Source organism: Scaptodrosophila lebanonensis, unplaced genomic scaffold, assembly GCF_003285725.1.
Source record: "Scaptodrosophila lebanonensis strain 11010-0011.00,11010-0021.00 unplaced genomic scaffold, SlebRS2 tig00000155-arrow-arrow-pilon, whole genome shotgun sequence".
NCBI lineage: Eukaryota > Metazoa > Arthropoda > Insecta > Diptera > Drosophilidae > Scaptodrosophila > Scaptodrosophila lebanonensis.
This window is the reverse complement of record NW_022060594.1, coordinates 733,869-751,732: the sequence shown is the minus strand read 5'-3', so window position 1 is coordinate 751,732 and position 17,864 is coordinate 733,869. Positions and strand designations below refer to the sequence as shown.

General features: G+C 40.4%; 1 protein-coding gene across 3 annotated transcripts in view; it reads left to right on the top strand.

Annotated features, from left to right (window-relative positions):
• The window catches only part of LOC115629541 (protein sprint), a 155,559-nt gene that overhangs the window by 110,667 nt on the left and 27,028 nt on the right, over positions 1-17,864 (top strand). For all 3 annotated transcript variants that reach the window (XM_030526022.1, XM_030526023.1, XM_030526021.1), the window contains one exon: positions 13,845-14,054. In XM_030526022.1, coding sequence (XP_030381882.1) covers positions 13,845-14,054 — 210 coding nt within the window. The remainder of the gene's footprint in view (positions 1-13,844; positions 14,055-17,864) is intronic.

The window sequence follows — 17,864 nt, the reverse complement described above, 5'->3', positions numbered from 1 at the left end:
TTCGAGGCATCACAAGAAGCGACCTCTTTTGTACTTCTATTAAATACACATAGATTTTTAAAAGAGCTAATCGAATGGAGAGGAAAAAGAATTATAAATAATTCCGAAGCATTTGGAAGCAGGGGAAAGGGCGCCTCAACACACTGGTCAACTACTACTATTTTCCATTTCTTATGCTACAAATCGCTGATTCATTCATGAAAAGCATAAAAGCTGGTTTTTAAATAGGTATAGTACTAACAACAATTGAAAGCTGTGCTGCTCGTATAAAGCACAAGTTCTAATTGCTTTCTATAGACCCACACAATTATTATTGAGCAATACAATACATTTATATATTTGTAGAGTGGTAGTGTAATACTTATATATTGGAAATACTGCGACCAAACGAATATATCCCATCGTTTCAACGAATAAAATAAAGAGCTGCAATAAATCAAATAGGTTGTGCTCAGCAACACTTTCCGAAATTTGAATTAGCTCCAGAATTAATTTAATTTTATGGTATTTTTTATTCTCATGACAAATTTATACAATTTTCTAAAAATTGTAATATTTCTATAGTCCCAACCAAATGGCTTCGATTGTGCATGAAGAAATAATAATTAAAGACTTAAAACATAAACCAGTAACTTTAAGATAATTATTTATTTAAGAAAAAATCATTAAAGAATCTTCTAGTTCGCAGTATAATTCTGATCAGAGAAAGACCAAAGAAATTTTTATTTTGAATGGATCAAAATTTCAATCAAGAAATACGCTTTTCTTCAATGCATTCAATTTGAATAGAGTTTGTTTGTGGGTTTTTGGTGGTTAGTTTGTTCGCTCGCCAAAGTGATTTGCTTGGGCGCTGTTGCCAATTTTCACATGGCCAGCTGAAAAGTAGGCAACATTTATTTAACACATGCACTCCTTGTCAGTTTCAGGATCAAAGTCAACAAAAAACAAAATGAACTTCCAGGCCATTAAGTTAGGTTGCAGTGTCAGACGAAGGGGACTCGCATTGGCATTGGCATTGGAATTGAGGGCGTGGCAGCCACAAACAATTGTCTGAGCGACGACCATGCCCCCCAAAAAAGTACCCCACAACACATGTGAACATTTTAATTTGTGTTGCATTTCCTGTTGCATTTGAAATTGAAGTTGTTGTCGTTGCGGTTGTTCAGCAGACAGTTGAGCAACAACAACAACAACGACAACTACAAGTACAACTACAATAACATCTTCATGCCTCAGCATAAAATATTGATTTCAATGACCGGCATCGAGCAGAGAGACGAGTCCAAACGAGTCGAGCAGCAGCAGCTGCAGTCTGACACATTGTTGCTGTTGTTTTAGCTGTTTGTGCTGTTGCTGGCAGCATTTATGAATATTCAATAAAAGCAACAACGACGTTGACGATAAAAATGTCTGCCTAACCAAAAATGCCGGTTGCTGGCTGCCGGCTGCCGGGCTTGACATTCCGGACGGCAACTCCAACACTGGCAACTGCCTGATGCTGTTGCTGCTGCTGTTGGTGTTCTGGCAACTGCCGCTCGGTTGCCATAACCACAGACAGCTTCAAATGGCCGCATGTCTGCGAGCATGCAACAAACTCGCATGAGAGCGAGAGCGTTCATACCTCCATGCAATACACTCTTGTACTCCATCGTTTCATCGCTCGACCTGCGACCCCCCCCCCCCCCCCCCCTGTCTGCCACAAAAGTTTTTATCGCCGGCCGGTGATCAGTGCGACGCTGTCGTTGTCGTTGTGCAGAACTTTATTACTTTCATTTAATGCTTTATCCCTTCTGGCACTTGTCCTGGTCCTGGTGCTGGTCCTAGTCCTGGTCCGAACTGAACCGGACTGGCCCGCCCATAAACAACTTTCGGTCTAATCTGCAGGCAACATGCCTTGCGGCTCAGCCTTACATCCCATACAGCTGTTTGCACAGGTGCAGCGCTTGCTATACTAATTGCAGCGGTATTAGTGGTGCTTTGTCTGACGGCTTAGGCATCCACAGAACCACCCAACCACCCAGCTCATCCACCTCGCTTGTCCTTGGTGTTAAGCTTGTCGTGTAAGCTTTGCATGTTTCTCATTGCCTTTGACAGCCGCACTGTACAACACTCGTTTATTTTTTTGTTTTTTTGTTTCGTCGTGTACATTCCCTCATGTTGTCTGTTGTCTGCTATCCTGTTCTTTTTTTCTTGTCAACAAAATGTTTGGCGACATTGTCAACCAAAATACGAGTAGTGCTGTACATGGCAGGGCAAAAATCATTTCGTCCTGGCGCTGGCCAGCTTAAAGTTCCATTAATGAAGTTGGCCTTCAGGTGCATAGTTTTCAATCGCAGCCATCTGCACATTTTGTGGCCGCGTTAATGAGCACGTTGGCAACCCTACCAAGTACATCCAACAAATGCCATCGCATAGCATATAAACATGAGTGCTGTCTAATGGCACTTGGCTGCTCTCAACCCTCACTCACGCCCGTCAAGCTCATGTTTGGCACACACACTCAGGCAGTTCATCGGAGCGTGTGTGCCATCTCACCACCCCATCCATCCATCCATCCATCCATCCATAATCCTGCAATCCACAGTCCATAACGAAGTCGACGCACATCTTTCGTGCGCCTAATGGGTGTGACTTTTTGACAGTTTGCCGCAAGTGTCCTGTTTCCTGTGCCGGTCACCGAGGCCGTCTCTGTCTGCCTATCTGTCTGTCCCATTTGTCTAGCTCGTCTGTGACGAACTCTTCTCTCGATCCCCCTCCGTCCGTGGCCATTTGGCGGGCGACAACAATCCTTTTATTTCATCTTTTTCTGGCACATTTCAATGTTGTGCTTATTACTTACTCGGCGTCAATTCCATCACCTTGGGGAGGAGAGTCGAGAATGTGTGTTTGGCTAAAGCAGCAGCGGATGTAGTGTCTGCAGCTTTCGTGGCTGTTGATAGTGTTGATTTGAGATACCCTGTTGCCGAATTTCACTCGACTCTCTATTAAGTATTTTCGTTGGGAAATCCATGGTTTTATAGCTCCCCATTTAAATATGATTTAATTTAAAATTATCATGTTTTGAGCAATTTGTTGAGCATGAAAGTTAAATCCTTTGCGTTTCTTTACTATTCAATGCACTCAAATTCTTAATGCCATAATTTAAAGTTATATTTTATAATGCGCTGTTGCCAATTTTCTCCATACAATTTCTTAGGATTTGTTGCCCGGTTTTACACTTTTTATTGGATGGAATTGTCGGTAGTTTTTCTAATTATCGCAGTCTATAATTATTAGGCTAGTATAGTATCATTATTTCTTATTGAAACATTGCCAATTTTCAATATTGGTATTTGTTATTTAAATTTAATTCAACATTGATTCCTATTTATACATTGAATTCCTGCTACTTTTCTAATTCCGCTTAAAGGAGAAGTGTAAAAGAAACTCACATGTGATGATCTTTTTTTTATTATAACTCCTTTTATGGCTTCATTTCTTGTTGCAACGTTGCCAGTTTTCAATATCTTTTGATGCTAAATTTCAATTTGACATTGAGTTTAATTAAAATTTTGTTCACCTTTCTAACTATTATGAACTTTTGGGATAAGAATAGTGGAAGAGAGGCGTTCATTTCTTTTTTAGTCCTCACAAGGTTGCGAATTTTCACTGTTACTCCATATTTCTGCACTGAATTGTTGATTGTATAAATAAAACTCCTATGATTGCCACATATGGCTTTATTTTCATCTCATTTTCCGCACAATTCTTGTCACCTTTCTATGTTAGCTGTGCTGAAGGTATGGGATAAGGATGGGGGAAGAGAAGAGCATATAATATAACTCCTATAACTGTCACATTTGGCTTTATTTTCGTGTTGCAACGTTGCCAATTTTCACTACCTTTCGATGCTAAATTTCAATTCGACATTGAATCTCATTTTGTCACCTTTCTAATTATATACATATGCTGATGTCTGGGATACGGGTTGTGGCAGATGAACTCCCAATGCTGCAGCGTTGCCAATTTGCACAGAGCCCTAATTAATTATGCATAATGTGGTTGGCAGCAAATTGTTGACAACACGTTTCAATTGTTCCAGCCTCAAAGTGTTTGCAGCTGACGCAAATGCCACCGACAATCAGTCATGCCATTCGGTTCAGTCCGGTCATGTTTGTTAACTAGCCTGATGAATATGGCGAATAGCTCTTACCGCTCGATGCCTAAACAGGCTGTGTAGCTGTGGCCAAAAAGCACGCACACACACACACATTGCCGCATATGTCACAAGCAACTGCCTGCCAGCCTGAATAAATGAATGACTGACTGACTGTCTGTGTGTCTGACTGCCCCCACTATCCCCGCCATTTGACGCATCGAACGAGACCAGAGAGAGCCAGAGCACAGCCAAGTCGTCTGCCTTCGTCCGTTGTGGCGCATCGCAGTTGTTGCCATTGCGGTTTGGCGTGTTCTGCATCCTGCGTCCTGCGTCCTCCATCCCAGGACAGCCCTGCCACACTGCTGCCATTAAAAGTAATTCTCTGTGGTTTTTATGGTTTTTTAAAACATTCAACAACATTTTACGTGGCTGCTATTTATCTTTTATTTCGGATCCCAGCTCTGGATCCTGTGTCTCGTCCTGCAACGCATCGCATCGCGTCGCGTTGCGTCGCGCGTTTTGTTTGCTATGGCCATTCTTGTGGCTGTTTGTGTTTTTGTTTTTGTTGTTGCTAGTTGCTGCTGCGCTGCGCTGCGTCAGGCAATAATTCAGTCTCGAGTGCAATTTGGCGACTGAAAACACACACAAGCGCATGCACACCCATGTTCTGTCACACACACACACACACACACACACACACACAAACATGTGCCGTGCTTCGAAAGCTTATCGCACTCACCTTTTGTCAAACTATTAGCACAGTGGGCTGAACGCATTGAGAGGAGCAGCCAGAGCAGAGCAGAGCAGGCACCATCAGATTGTTTTGTCTGCTTTTAGGCGCCCTAACTAGATAATATTCATGCAGCAAACTGTCTGCCGCTTTTTGATTCCAAGCCCAACATCTGCTCCAACCCTTGCCCACAACACATTCTTTCTGACTGCCAGCACTTCCATAGACACCGCGGTAAACATTTTTCCAGCCCAACGCAGACAATCTAGATAGGAAGCGAAGTGTTGCGCAAATGGGCAAACATTTGAAACAATTTACAAAATACTTGTAATAATAATTGTAAGTAATGCAGGGAAAGCGAAGAGTACAAACAACAATCAACTCAGCCTTAGGCAAAACTAAGATTAGAAATTAAAGATCTGTTTATATCAAATAGAAAGTTATGAGTTACCTAATCCATCAACCAACCGGGGTTGAAATGTACAGGCAGTGGGGAAAAAAGTCGAACAAAAAGTCTGCAAAAAGCAGCATTGAATATCTATTTAAGACTAACTAGCTTAAAATGTTTTGAATCTTCATTTTACCTCCAGTTTTCTGTACTTCTTCAACTGTTCAATTATTTGTCAAATCAGCACTCAAAAACTATTGCAAATGATTTCTATAGATGATTTCTATGATTTTCGTGTACAGATGTAAAATATTTTCTTTACACAATCGACCCATGGAGTATGATATTCAAAAAACAATCCTTAAATCGTTGGTATATGTGGACAAGTCGGCATTAATTTCAGTCTTAAAAACCAACATTTAAAGCAATATTCAAAGACCTACAAGTTGCAATTCTTATAAATATCGAAATAACGAATTTATAATTTATTGAATAATTGCTTGTTTTGTATAAGTTTTATTTTCGATTTCTAAACCTTCTAAAATGTCAATCTTAGTCCATGTTTTCAAGCTCGGAAAGTTTTGAAACAAGGCCAAGCATTAACAGAAGTTATTTAAAAATTAAAATATTTCTTATGCTACTTACATTGGAAAGAAAACTTTCCGCAAAAATAAAATATTAATGTTGGGATAGAGCTCTATTTCAGATTTTTCAAATCTTTTTATTGCTCCACACACATAACCTATTCAAATCTATTCCCGTTTTCAAAGTTAGTGATAATTTGAAGGAAATCTCAGATTTATACTTGTACAAATCGAATAAAGGTTTGAATTTCTGTGTCAGTTCTTAAATGCGAGGGAAAATCAATTCGTGAAAATATCTCATTTTGTACAAATCGGATTTCCACAAATCGTAATCGAAAATTGGTATTCAGACATGTAATCCCCTAAACCCTAATCAGTGTTAAAAGATATTTATCACCAATACTAGATAAGGCTTAAATTTGAAACTATCATTTCAAGAACTATCCACTACATTCTACTTTTCTAAAATTATTATTTAAGCTAAACATGCAAATAATTTGCACACAAATCTTTGTTCACTTATAAATGAATCTTAAAATGTAAATCTCAGACTATTTTAGAAGAACACTACGTTTCTGAGTAAAATTGCTATTGTTTCCATTTAAAGCACAAGACTATATTCAACACATACTTCTAAATTCCAGCAATTTCTGCACAAACCATTTGCTGGTCTGACCAATTGATGGGATTAAGAAAGAAATCCTTAAAAATGCAACTGTTTTCTCAAAATTAATTGAAAATAAGTATTCTTTTCGGGATCATTTCTTTGGCTGGCTGTGGACAAATCTCATTACACTGTGCTTGCAATTTGTTGTGTAATTTATTGGGTTTAGAACAAAAGCAACAACAAAGTGCATTTCAACCTGAGCAGATGAAAATAACAAAAAAAAAAAAAAAAAAAAAAAAAAAAAAAAACAACAAAAGAGCGATACGATAGACATTTTGTCAAGGCGACAGCGTACGGAATTTTTATATTGCCATTGAATTTTGGTCGAAAGAATTTGCCAATATTGCAATGCCAGCGAGTGCCAATATTTAACCAGTCTGTTGGTGGGTAGAGGGGCTGGGGAAAGGGGGAAAGGGTACACAATAACAGCGAAGGTAGTTAGGAAAATGCTTTTCATTTTCAACTGCCGGCAACTGTCGGCGACGCCTGAACCGGAAGCAACTTACTTTCGCTGCTTCTCACGGCCATGAAAGTGTTGGCCATGGCCAGCCCTCGGCCAAGTTGTCTGTCTACGGACTGGCTGACTGGCTGGCTGGTTGGCTCGTTGCCCAACATTGTTGCATTTGGCCAGCTGGTGGCGTCTCAGCAATGCTCACGACGGGTGGCAAGATAGGCAGAAAAACAACACCACAGCAGCTGCTCAGAAAATTTAAAGTCGCGTCTGCCATTTCCACGGCATTAAGGCCAAGACAAGACAAGAGTCAGGACCAGAACAGAACAGTACGGAACAGAAGAGGCCAGACCAGGACAGGACAGGCCAGGCACATGTTCTTGCCCTCCGCGACACACATGCGACCCCACAGCAACAACCCTCGACGGTTCGCCACTCAAAAATGCAGTCAGGCTACTCAGCAGTGGCACACTTTGGGGGTTGGTTGCTCCCGTGGCCTCCGAGCAAGCCATTAGAAATGTGTTTCTGGCCAAATCTGCAAACAAATGAGTGCGTGTCTGCAGATATGCGCAACTAAACATAACTACGAGTATGATGGCTGGCTGGCTGGCTGGCTGAACAACAGGGTGGCTTCGATGGCTGCTCGAATGGTCTTAACTTAATAAGCATCGCATTATCGTTTTACTTATCTCGAGAACATTGAATACATGTTAGTTGCTAGCTGGAGGGCCCCGACTGTCAACAGTACGAGTATCTAAGGCACGTTCCCATACCGACTGGCCTTCTCTGTCTTCACTAAATTCGTTAAATTATATATACATACAAGTACGAGCACCATGTATAAGATTTAAGATAACTTTTTGTCATTATTGCGCAATTCTTACAAATTTAGTTGTAACTTTCTCTATCCGTTATAAGAGGATTTATCGTTTAGTTACTTAATCAGTTAGTTATTATAACCTGTCGCAAGAGGTAAAAGGGTATACACACAAGAGACGAGAAAACCCTACAAGACGAGCCGACCTAGCCCTGTCTGTCCGGCTGTATGTACACCTGGATCTGAGAGACTATATGAGTTAGGGACACAATGTGTTTGAAGTGAAACTTCTTATTTGAGGTCCTAGAACCCTAGATCGGCAACCTTTTCGGTAACGAAACCAATGACACGATAACAGGCGAGCATAAGTGAACAGCAAAGAAACTACTAATAGAGAATTTTTCTGATAGATTTTCTTCCCTCTCCCTAGCTACTTATAATTGTTTTGTCTAGCCATTTTTCAACGGGTTTTCTAGCTATTCATAGCGGTTCTTTAAGTCTATTTTCTAGCTCAGTAACCGAAAGCGATAATAATTCTAGCCATTCTTTTCAAACCAAATTTACATTAGCCAACAATCATTGATGAATTATTATAAAAGCTAACAATCTAAGCAAAAATTAACTCATATTAAATCATTCCAATACAAGCATTATGTTTCACTTCTATCGCGTGTCGCCCTGAAACACAAAAGGAAAGTTTTCTGCCATAAATAGGTGTAGGATTTACTTTTTAGATTCCACTTTAATATTTGTAGTAAGTTCTGTGCAAGCTATTTGCCTCTCTATTAGAAATAAGGTACAATTTTTACTTTTCATGTCACTCTTGAATATTTTAAAGGATATTTGTGCAAATTATTAGCCTGTTTAATAATACCAAAAGCATTCAAAACCATTCATATTAGAATGAAATGCTTTTAACAATTTTAAATGCTGCTAATATAATTCGTAATTAGTGAAGGAATTAATAGAAAACTGTACTTTAAAACACCTCCTTATGGGTTATATTCAAAAGTTGAACTGACTTTCTTCCTGCAAATTCTAGCCTTTTGATGATGTTTTCTTAACTATTCGGAAAATATTAAGTGAAGTATGTACTTGACACTAGTGCTTGAAATCCTTCAAATTTAATTATAATCACATCCTCTCGTAGTCTAACAAAATGCAGTTCTTTTAATCAAATATGAGAAATTATTAGAATTAGACGTGCCTGTCATGCTAAGAGCACAAACTATAAGGTTTAAAGCAAATGTACACAGACAGACAAACAGGCAGGCAGCCAAGTAGGCGGACGGACATAAGGACAGGCTTCTGTACTCAGTTTTTTGTTGGGGTAATGTCCTTAACTGGTAACTCTTTAGTAGGCAAGCCAGCAGGCGGGCAATAGACTTTGATTGGCCGCAACTTAGGGCCCTCCTTTTCGTGCCTCGTGCCCATCAATGGTCCGAAATAAACTTGCAAAATAGTTTGCAAGCCAAACTTAAGCTGGACCCCCATAAAAAAAGATGGGCATAGGCAAAGCGCCAAAGCGCACCAGAAAAAAGAGAAACTAAATAAAAAAAATAAAATAAAAGAAAAAGGTTGCAGCAAGCAAGCAAGGCGCGCTTCGTAATAAGCAATACTTAAGACCTAATGCAGGGTATAAAATATGCGCAGCATTTACCTCGCCATGTCGGTTGCTGATGTTGTTGGCTGCACGCATTTTAAGGGTTGCCTTTGCCAACCCTCGCCTCCAACCACCCCCCCAGCCACAGCCCCAGCCCCTGTCACCATCTCCTTTGTCAAGGAGCCACCCTGTGGACGCCTGCAGTGCACGCCATTGGGATGTCTTTGCCTGCGAGTTGGCTGTGATTTTTGATTTAAGCATAATTTTGCAACATTTTGCAGGATGTGTACGGCTGTGTGAGAGGGCGAGAGTTTGCGGGAGAGGAAGGGAAAGGGGAAGAGGGGGACGCAGCCTTTCATTTTTTGGCTTCACTCGCTGGGCGGTCGCATGCTGTGCTCGCTTGTTCAGTTTTGTGAAAAATTTCACTCATTTCTTGCAGGGATTTGGCGCATTTTCAACAATTTTCCATTCCTTTCTTCTCTTTTTTCTTCTCTGTATGCATGTATATTTGTCTGTCCGTCTGTCTGTCTGTCTGTCTGTCCGTTTGTCTGTCTGCCCTTCTGGTTGCTTGGCAAATAAACAGAAGCTGCCGCATTTGAAGCATCCGCAGCACTTCCATTTCATTGCGTCTTGAGACATTTGCTCCACCTTCAGGGCCGTCTGTCTGCAGCTCACAGTTTCATTTCCGGCACGACTTTTTGTCAACGCGTCGTATGATTAATGCGCATTCAGTGCGAGAAAAGCAGAGAAAGACACAGAGACGGACACAGGGACAGACATAGAGTCAAAGACAAAGACAAGTTGCAAACCTTTTTTTAATAAATGACATCAGAAATTAAAACGCGCGTAGCCAACGTAAATCAAATTTACAAAGCTCTGGCCCCATTTTTTGACTAACTTTCTATCCATATCTATGGAAAAGGTATCCATGAGCAGCCTAATTTGACAGTCGAGCAAAAATAACTCAATTAGTGCGATGGGCCCTTTTGGACATCCTTCCTGCGAACACGTTACAAAAAAAAGAGTATCGAGTTTTAAGCAAGCGGCGCGGTATTTCATGAGCGTTGTTGCTATTGCTATTGCTATTGTTGTTGTTGTTGTTAGCGGTAACGATGACGATGACGCCAAGCCTTACCCGCCTCTTCTCCGGCCACGCATCCCCAACAGCTTAAAGCCAAGCAGCCAGCAGCAAAAAAAAACACGTTCAAACGCAAACAAGAGCCACTCGAGCACTTTCCGTTGCTGCAAAAGCCAAGCACAGTACGCGCTCGATAAAGCGACTTAAGAAACGCAAGCAGTTGCCTAAACTACCGAATGGACTTGGAATCAATTGCGTTTTCTATTACTGTCTGCACATTTATCATTATTTGTTGTGTAATTTTTAAAGTCTTTATTTTATTATCGCTTTTAAAAAATTGACTCTCTCTAAGGTTATCTTAGATTATTGTTTGTTTACGAGATAAGCTAATATTTGCTTGTAATTCTAAAATAAAATGTATGTACAGAATAGGGAGCGAGCCACCATATTCCCAATATATTATTAATAATATTTAATGAGAATATATTATAATCAAAGGTTTGAAGCAATGTCTGTCTTGTCTCATCCATAAGCAGATCAAGTTATAATCGCATATAACTGCCATAGGAATGATTGGCGCAATAAAAGAAAACACTCTAAATGAAGCAACTATTTGGTTTACTACGATATTGGAAGCAATTTTTAAAGTATTTTGTATAATGCTAATATGGCAGTAGTTTGATGATTTTTGAGTCATTGAGTGTTACATTTTTCATATAGTGGGAATTACGTGTAGGGATATATAAATTAATTATCAATATGTATATATAATAAGTCGTCATACATATTGAATGGGAAAGCAGGGCAGCGGGACTGGGGAAACTCCCAGAAGCAGCATCGTCGCCATCTCTTCATTCAAAATACTGAACATTATTCTACATTATAATCCTAATACTGGAATCTTTCTTTTTTTTTTGTACATTATATAATACTCAAGGTATAAAAGAAAAATGTAGTTCGGGGCTTTATCTTTCAGCAGTGTTGCCAAAAGTTAGTGTGTTCTCATAGTGTCTTCAGAATCTGTACAGCTCTATATAAATGGAAACAAACTTCCAGCGATCGGACAACATATAACATGCATATGATTTGTCTTTTAGCAAAAATTCAATTCATTTAATTATTTCAATAGTCAAACATTATTTCACAGCAAATGTTGAATGTTCAGTTACTTTGTTGAATGTTACTAATGTTGAATGTTACAGTTACTAAGGAGCTTATATCCCTGTTCGAAATAGGTTTATCGAGCGTGTACTACAGTGCGAGTCATATGCATAGAAATCAGTGGCATCCTATATGCATACAAGTGCAAATGCAAATTCACAAATACACGAACACACATGCACCCGTACATGCAAATGTTCACATAAATACATGTATGTACTATGTAGATATATATGTATATATGCATGCATATATATGCGTGTTTATTTAGATAACGGGCTGTCGCTTTTGGTGGTTGCGACGCATCTCATCGCATCGCCTTGGCATAAATTTTTGGCTTCGGTTACATTTGCCAAACCATGCAAATCAACAGAAGAGCAAACACACCAGCTTGATGGGCATCATTATGGCTTATGGTGGGTTTCCTCATCCCCCCTCACTCGTACCCCTCTCCCCACCATTGCAGGAGTGCAGGCAGCTGCTTAATGGTGGTGTTGGTGTTGGTGTCGCTGCTTGGAGCAGCATCGTGCACTTTGATTAAGCAGCGCGCAAAAGTATGCTACAAAAATGTGTGCACAAACTTCAAAAGCAGGCTGGCCCGCCGCCTCCTCCTCCTCCTCCTCCTCCTCCTCCTCCTCCTCCTCCTCCTCCTCCTCCTCCTCCTCCTCCTCCTCCTCCTCCTCCTCCTCCTCCTCCACCTCCTCGCCAACACACACAAAAAAAAAAAGGGAGCACAGAGAAAATTTCAAACGCTCACGGCATTTTTCAATTAAAAACGCACAGCAGCAGCATCAGTAGTAGTTGTCATCATCGTCATCATCATCATCGTCATCATCGTTAGCTTCAGCTGCGATGCCTACGAGTATACAATTTTTTTTGTTCGCCCCAAACGCCCGGGGCCTGCAGCTGCTTTCTTTCTATCGTTGGCAGAGAGTTGTCGCAAATGTAAGGGCATGACATGAAATCGCACTCAAGACTTTCACTGCCTTGCCTGGAGCCCTACAATGGGGGACTATTGTTAGCCCTCGGCAATGTGTCAACAAGTAATGGAAAGCCTACACGTATAGTATGTGAATGGGCTCTGATTTGCGAGCATTGCTAATCTCATAAGCATAAGCAGATAAGAGTTTCAACAAAACTATCCAATTTATATGTAGAATTCATGAAAGAATAAAAGGCGTTTAAGCGCTCTTTTCTTGAATACCTTCGGGGCAGCGCAAATTGCCAGACTCGGTTGCAGAAATACTTATGTTAAAGCAGTACAAATGAATATGATAATTTTAATGACAAATTCAGATCCACCTATATATTCCGTTTATGAATGCATCTTTCTTTTTAACTTGTAAGTCTTAAGTGGCACAGCTTTTCTTTAGTTTCTTGGAAGCAGCACAAATAGCCAGACTCTGTTGCAGAAATACGAATGAATAAGATAATTATAATAATAAGTGCCTAGAAGCATTTATAATCGCAGCCCAAGCTATATATGAATCAATTTATGAATGCTATGATTCGATTCGAATGTTCTTCTTTTTAACATGCAATTCCCTAGTGGCACAGCTTTTCTTCAGTCTCTTCAGAGCAGCACAAATTATCAGACTCTGTTGCAGAAATACTTATTCTAAAATATACACTAATACCAAGCGCCTAGAAGCATTTATAGTCGCAGCCCAATCTATATCTTCAGTTTATAAATGCATCAGAGCAGCCTTTACTTCTTTTTAACTTGCAAGTGCTTAGTGGCACAGCTCTTCTCGTAGACTTCATAAATAAATAAATATAAATTAATTGATAAAGTGGTTGCTACTTGGAAAGCAAAGGCCACAAAATGCTGTACACATTTTAAGTTAATATTTGGTGGGAAGCAAGAATTAACTGAAGACAGATACCCATGTTAGTAAACATATTAAGATAGGACCGCAAGATGTGTTATTCAAATCATTTCTCAGTGCTTCACATCATCAGGCCACTTAATATGCATGCAGTTTAAAGTGAAACTGCTGCGATAAGACGCAGCTGGGGCGAAGTGCCCGAATGTAGTGTCGTGTAAGAGGCAGGGACCCGCCATTAGAGCGGACATTTGCATGTTAACGATGTTTGGAGCAACAGCCCTTAAACTGTTTCTTGCAGAACACATGTAAACTCATTTGTTTTCCCATTCTTACGATTTGCCTGCCATATACCCGTACATAATCATCATCTTTCCCACACTCTACCCACCCTCTTGCAGTCACGCACATCTCTCGTCTCCAGCTCGGAGGGTGGCATACTGGCCGAGGGCGAAACATCCAGCGAGGAGAGCTCACGCGACTCCAGCGATAATTCACCGCCTTGCGACCTGGGACTGGTCGAGCGTCTGATACTCACGCATCCCATGTGGTTTCTGCCGGGCATCCAACGGTCCGGCGCCGTTCACTTGCTCCAGGGCAAGGAGGAGGGGGTGAGTACCATTTGCTATGCAATGCGATAATTATTAATTTATTGATTTGGCTTAATGAGACAATTGCGAACGTATGCAGAAATGGTTTAACAAAAATGTGCAAACAAGTGGGGCGGCGGGGCGGTAGTCGCATAAATCAAATAACAACAACATCAACGCAACAGCCACTGACCACAAAATTTGCGCACACACAATTTGCAGGCGTCTAGGCCGAAACGAAAAAAAAAAACAAAAACGAATCATAAGCCAAAACACAACAACAATCAGGCATATTTACATAAACAAATTGCAATCAATTAACGAGCCACAACTGCGGGAGGGGCCAACCAAGGGACACCCAAGAGCTGGGCGCGTTGAAATGTGAGACTTGTGCAGGACTCGCCTGCCACATGAGCCCCCTATTAATACACATACACAGAGACTGGACCCCGGCTAAATATACGGATTCATTAATATTACGATTGCGACAACGACAACGACAACGACCATGAGCAGCAACAACAATGACAACGACAACAAAAAGTGTAGACCCTTTTAATTGTAAATGTATAAAGATAAACAAAGAAATGTTGCCCGTTTGCTGGCTACTGGGTATTGTTGCTGTTGTCTCTGCTGCTGATGTTGCTGCTGCGTTTGCAAATTCATTGAAAGTTATCTGCCTGGCTGGCTGGCAGGCAGGCTAGCAGGCAGCAGCAAAAGGCAACATACAGGGAGACTAGCTTGGGATGAGAACAACATACAGTGGTTTCGCTGCTTGCGAACAAAAAAAAAAATAAACAATTTCCAGCTGTGAGACATTTCTCGAACAACATGTTTCATTTCACTTTCTGCAGAAAACAGATAATTATAGTAAGTAACAGACAAAGAGTGCTACAAACACAGATTTTAATTGAATTAAATCGTTTAAATATTTATATCAAATACAAGAAAATTCAAGCCAGAAAAAAATTTTTTTTCTGAGTTGGAAGACAATCGGCTGAAAAATGCGGTTTTTTCATACAAACTTTGGAACCTGTTTTCCCCCTTTGGAACTCGAATTTTCTACAAACCGCTTGTTATCGCTCACCTTCATTGTGAAGTGATACTTCAGTGCAAATTTCAGGTTACTAGCCGATCACCAATCAGTCCATCAGAGTATATACAAGTAGATTTGGAAAATCGTTAACCCATCGTTAGCACTTCTTTCTTCCTATTCATTCGATATATACAAGTATATATGTATGTAAAAGATAAGTTTTAACGGTGCATTCTGATTACATGTCAGATATAATCGCCGATAGTAGCTGCCTTGCGATGTAGAGGAATCGCTGATCGATTGTTAAACAATAATCCGGCGTCAAATAAATTATTCGTAAGTCCTTTGACTTTAAATTTGAACGTATAGTGTATGAGTCTTATAAAGACATAGAAATGTATCTATATATATATATAAATATGTATAAAACAGTTTGTACTGGCTGACTGATTGGCAATCAACGCACAGCCCAAACAGTAGGAAACTAGGAAGCTGAAATTTGGAGACATGTATACGAGTATATTAAAAATTATAGCTCCGAATAAGTTGAAACTTGGTTTATTTACACTTAGAAAAAATCCAAGAGATCCGTGATAAACAATCTTTGCCAAATTGTACAGGTTTAAATTCTAGAAATGATTATCCCGATTATACATACGTATAGTAGTTCGTATGAACATGCATAGTATTTATCGTACTATATACGAATATATAGGCTTCGGTGTTCTCTCTCTCGCTCTCTCGCTCTCTCTCATACCAAAGTAATTTGGTAGTTGCCATTGAAACTTTTCTGGGAATGTGCACAATGTCTGATCAGAAATAGCACATAGTAAATAAATATATGCAGCCCAGCCAACACGGGCAAGACCTGCTAGTATGTAGTTACACATATTAGGAAGCAGTGTGCGACCAACGACAAATAAAGTGAGAGGCCGTGTGCCGCCCGTCGCATTAACAAAGGCTTCCATGGCGTCCAAACGAGCTAGCCCTAGCCACGAGACAAAAGCGAACCAAACGTTGCTTAAACAAATGCAACGCTGCAAAGAAGGGTGTTTGGATGTGTGTGTGTATGTGTGCGTGTGGGTGGGTGGGTGTTGAAGCCCAAGGACTGAGGTTGGCCATTTTGTGATTTAAGTTCTTTGCATATACAATTGAAATTACAATGCCGTGCAGCTCGTGGACACGACGCGCGTCCACAAATTGTGCTCGGTCCAGAGGAAAAGCGTGTGTCTGGCTGCCTCAGACAACCGATTGGTTATTGAATAGATCAGCACAATATGCCAAGTAAATTGCATGGGCGGGAATGTACGGGTATGTCTCTTATCTGAACACAACCATTCGCAGAGTGAGTATACTTTAAGCATTAATAAATCAATCGGTTACTCATTTCAGATAAGCAGAGTTTACTTTAAAAAAAAATATTTTATAAATGAATTTTTTTAAATTTATTTACTTATGTCTGTAACTTTCTTCATAATTGAACTAAATGAAAATTAACATACGGATTAACTGTGGGAAAGTGCGTCAGAAATAATGAAAAAACTTGATCTGCCTAGGGCTTAGGGGAAGCTGCAAACCAAGTTTGGTAATTCTAGCTCTGGCACTTTCTAAGATCCTTGCGTTCATACAGACAGACTTTCTTCATAATTGACCTTAATGAAAATTAACATATGGACTAACTGCTTGTAAGTACGAGTTCGAAACTCCAAGAATTATGGGAAGAGAATTACGGGCATTATACAGAAATGTGAATTTGGGGGGAGTGGGAAGGTGCGTCAGAAAAAATTAAAAAACTTGATCTGCCTAGGGCTTAGGGGAAGCTGGAAACCAAGTTTGGTAATTCTAGCTCTTGCACTTTCTGAGATCCTTGCGTTCATACAGACGGACGTGGCTATATCGACTCAGCTTTACTTCATGGAGTCTGCCACGCCTCCTTCTATGTGTAATACCCTTCTTTAAGTCGGGCTATACTTTATTGATATAAAAGCTACATTAATAGCCTTAATCAAATAATTTAATGCATCCCCTGCATATTTCTAAGAGTGGCTCTTTAAAAATAATGCGCATTTTTCCCAAACATTTATCCCGCATTTAAAAATCTTCGCATTGAATTGCTTTAGAAACCCATAGCGTTCATGCCCGAGCCATTAAGCCCAACAATGAGGCATTGATTGCTGGCCTGTACACTCCCCACAGCCTCCATTTAGTGGTTGACTAAAGTTTTGCCCACATTGGCATTCTGCTGCTGACCTCAAACAAAAATCACTTTTCCATGCCCGCCCTTCCAGGCTGGCCAACCGATTCAAATTCTAATTGCACGCATCCTCTTGAAGAGACAACTGCATGCCTGTATTCCTATTTGTTTATGTGTTAAATAAAAATTGCAAAAAAAAAAAAAAAAAAAAAAAAAGAGAAAAGGGAAATGTATATCATCAAACCAAAAACGTTTAATTGAAATCGAAGCAGTGGCAGGACCCGCATCCGGAGCGGGAACAGGAGCAGGAGCAGAAGCTGAGCCCGTTGCAGACGCAGACGCAGCCGCTTCGTTTGCAGATTTGCGTAATTAAAAATCAATCAATATGTGGAAGTGGTCGCTCCGTCATTTGCGGCAACACATGTGCCAGCAGGACCAACAACAGGATGGGGCACGTTTAGCTTCCTGGTATTTTAATTACTTGGCCAACAGGCGCACAACTTTTGTACATTTCTTGTTCGCTTCTTTTTTGCTTTGGCATCAATCATAAATGGATGTCGGGCGGAATGTGAGAGGGGGAGTTGAGAGATGGGGGATGGGG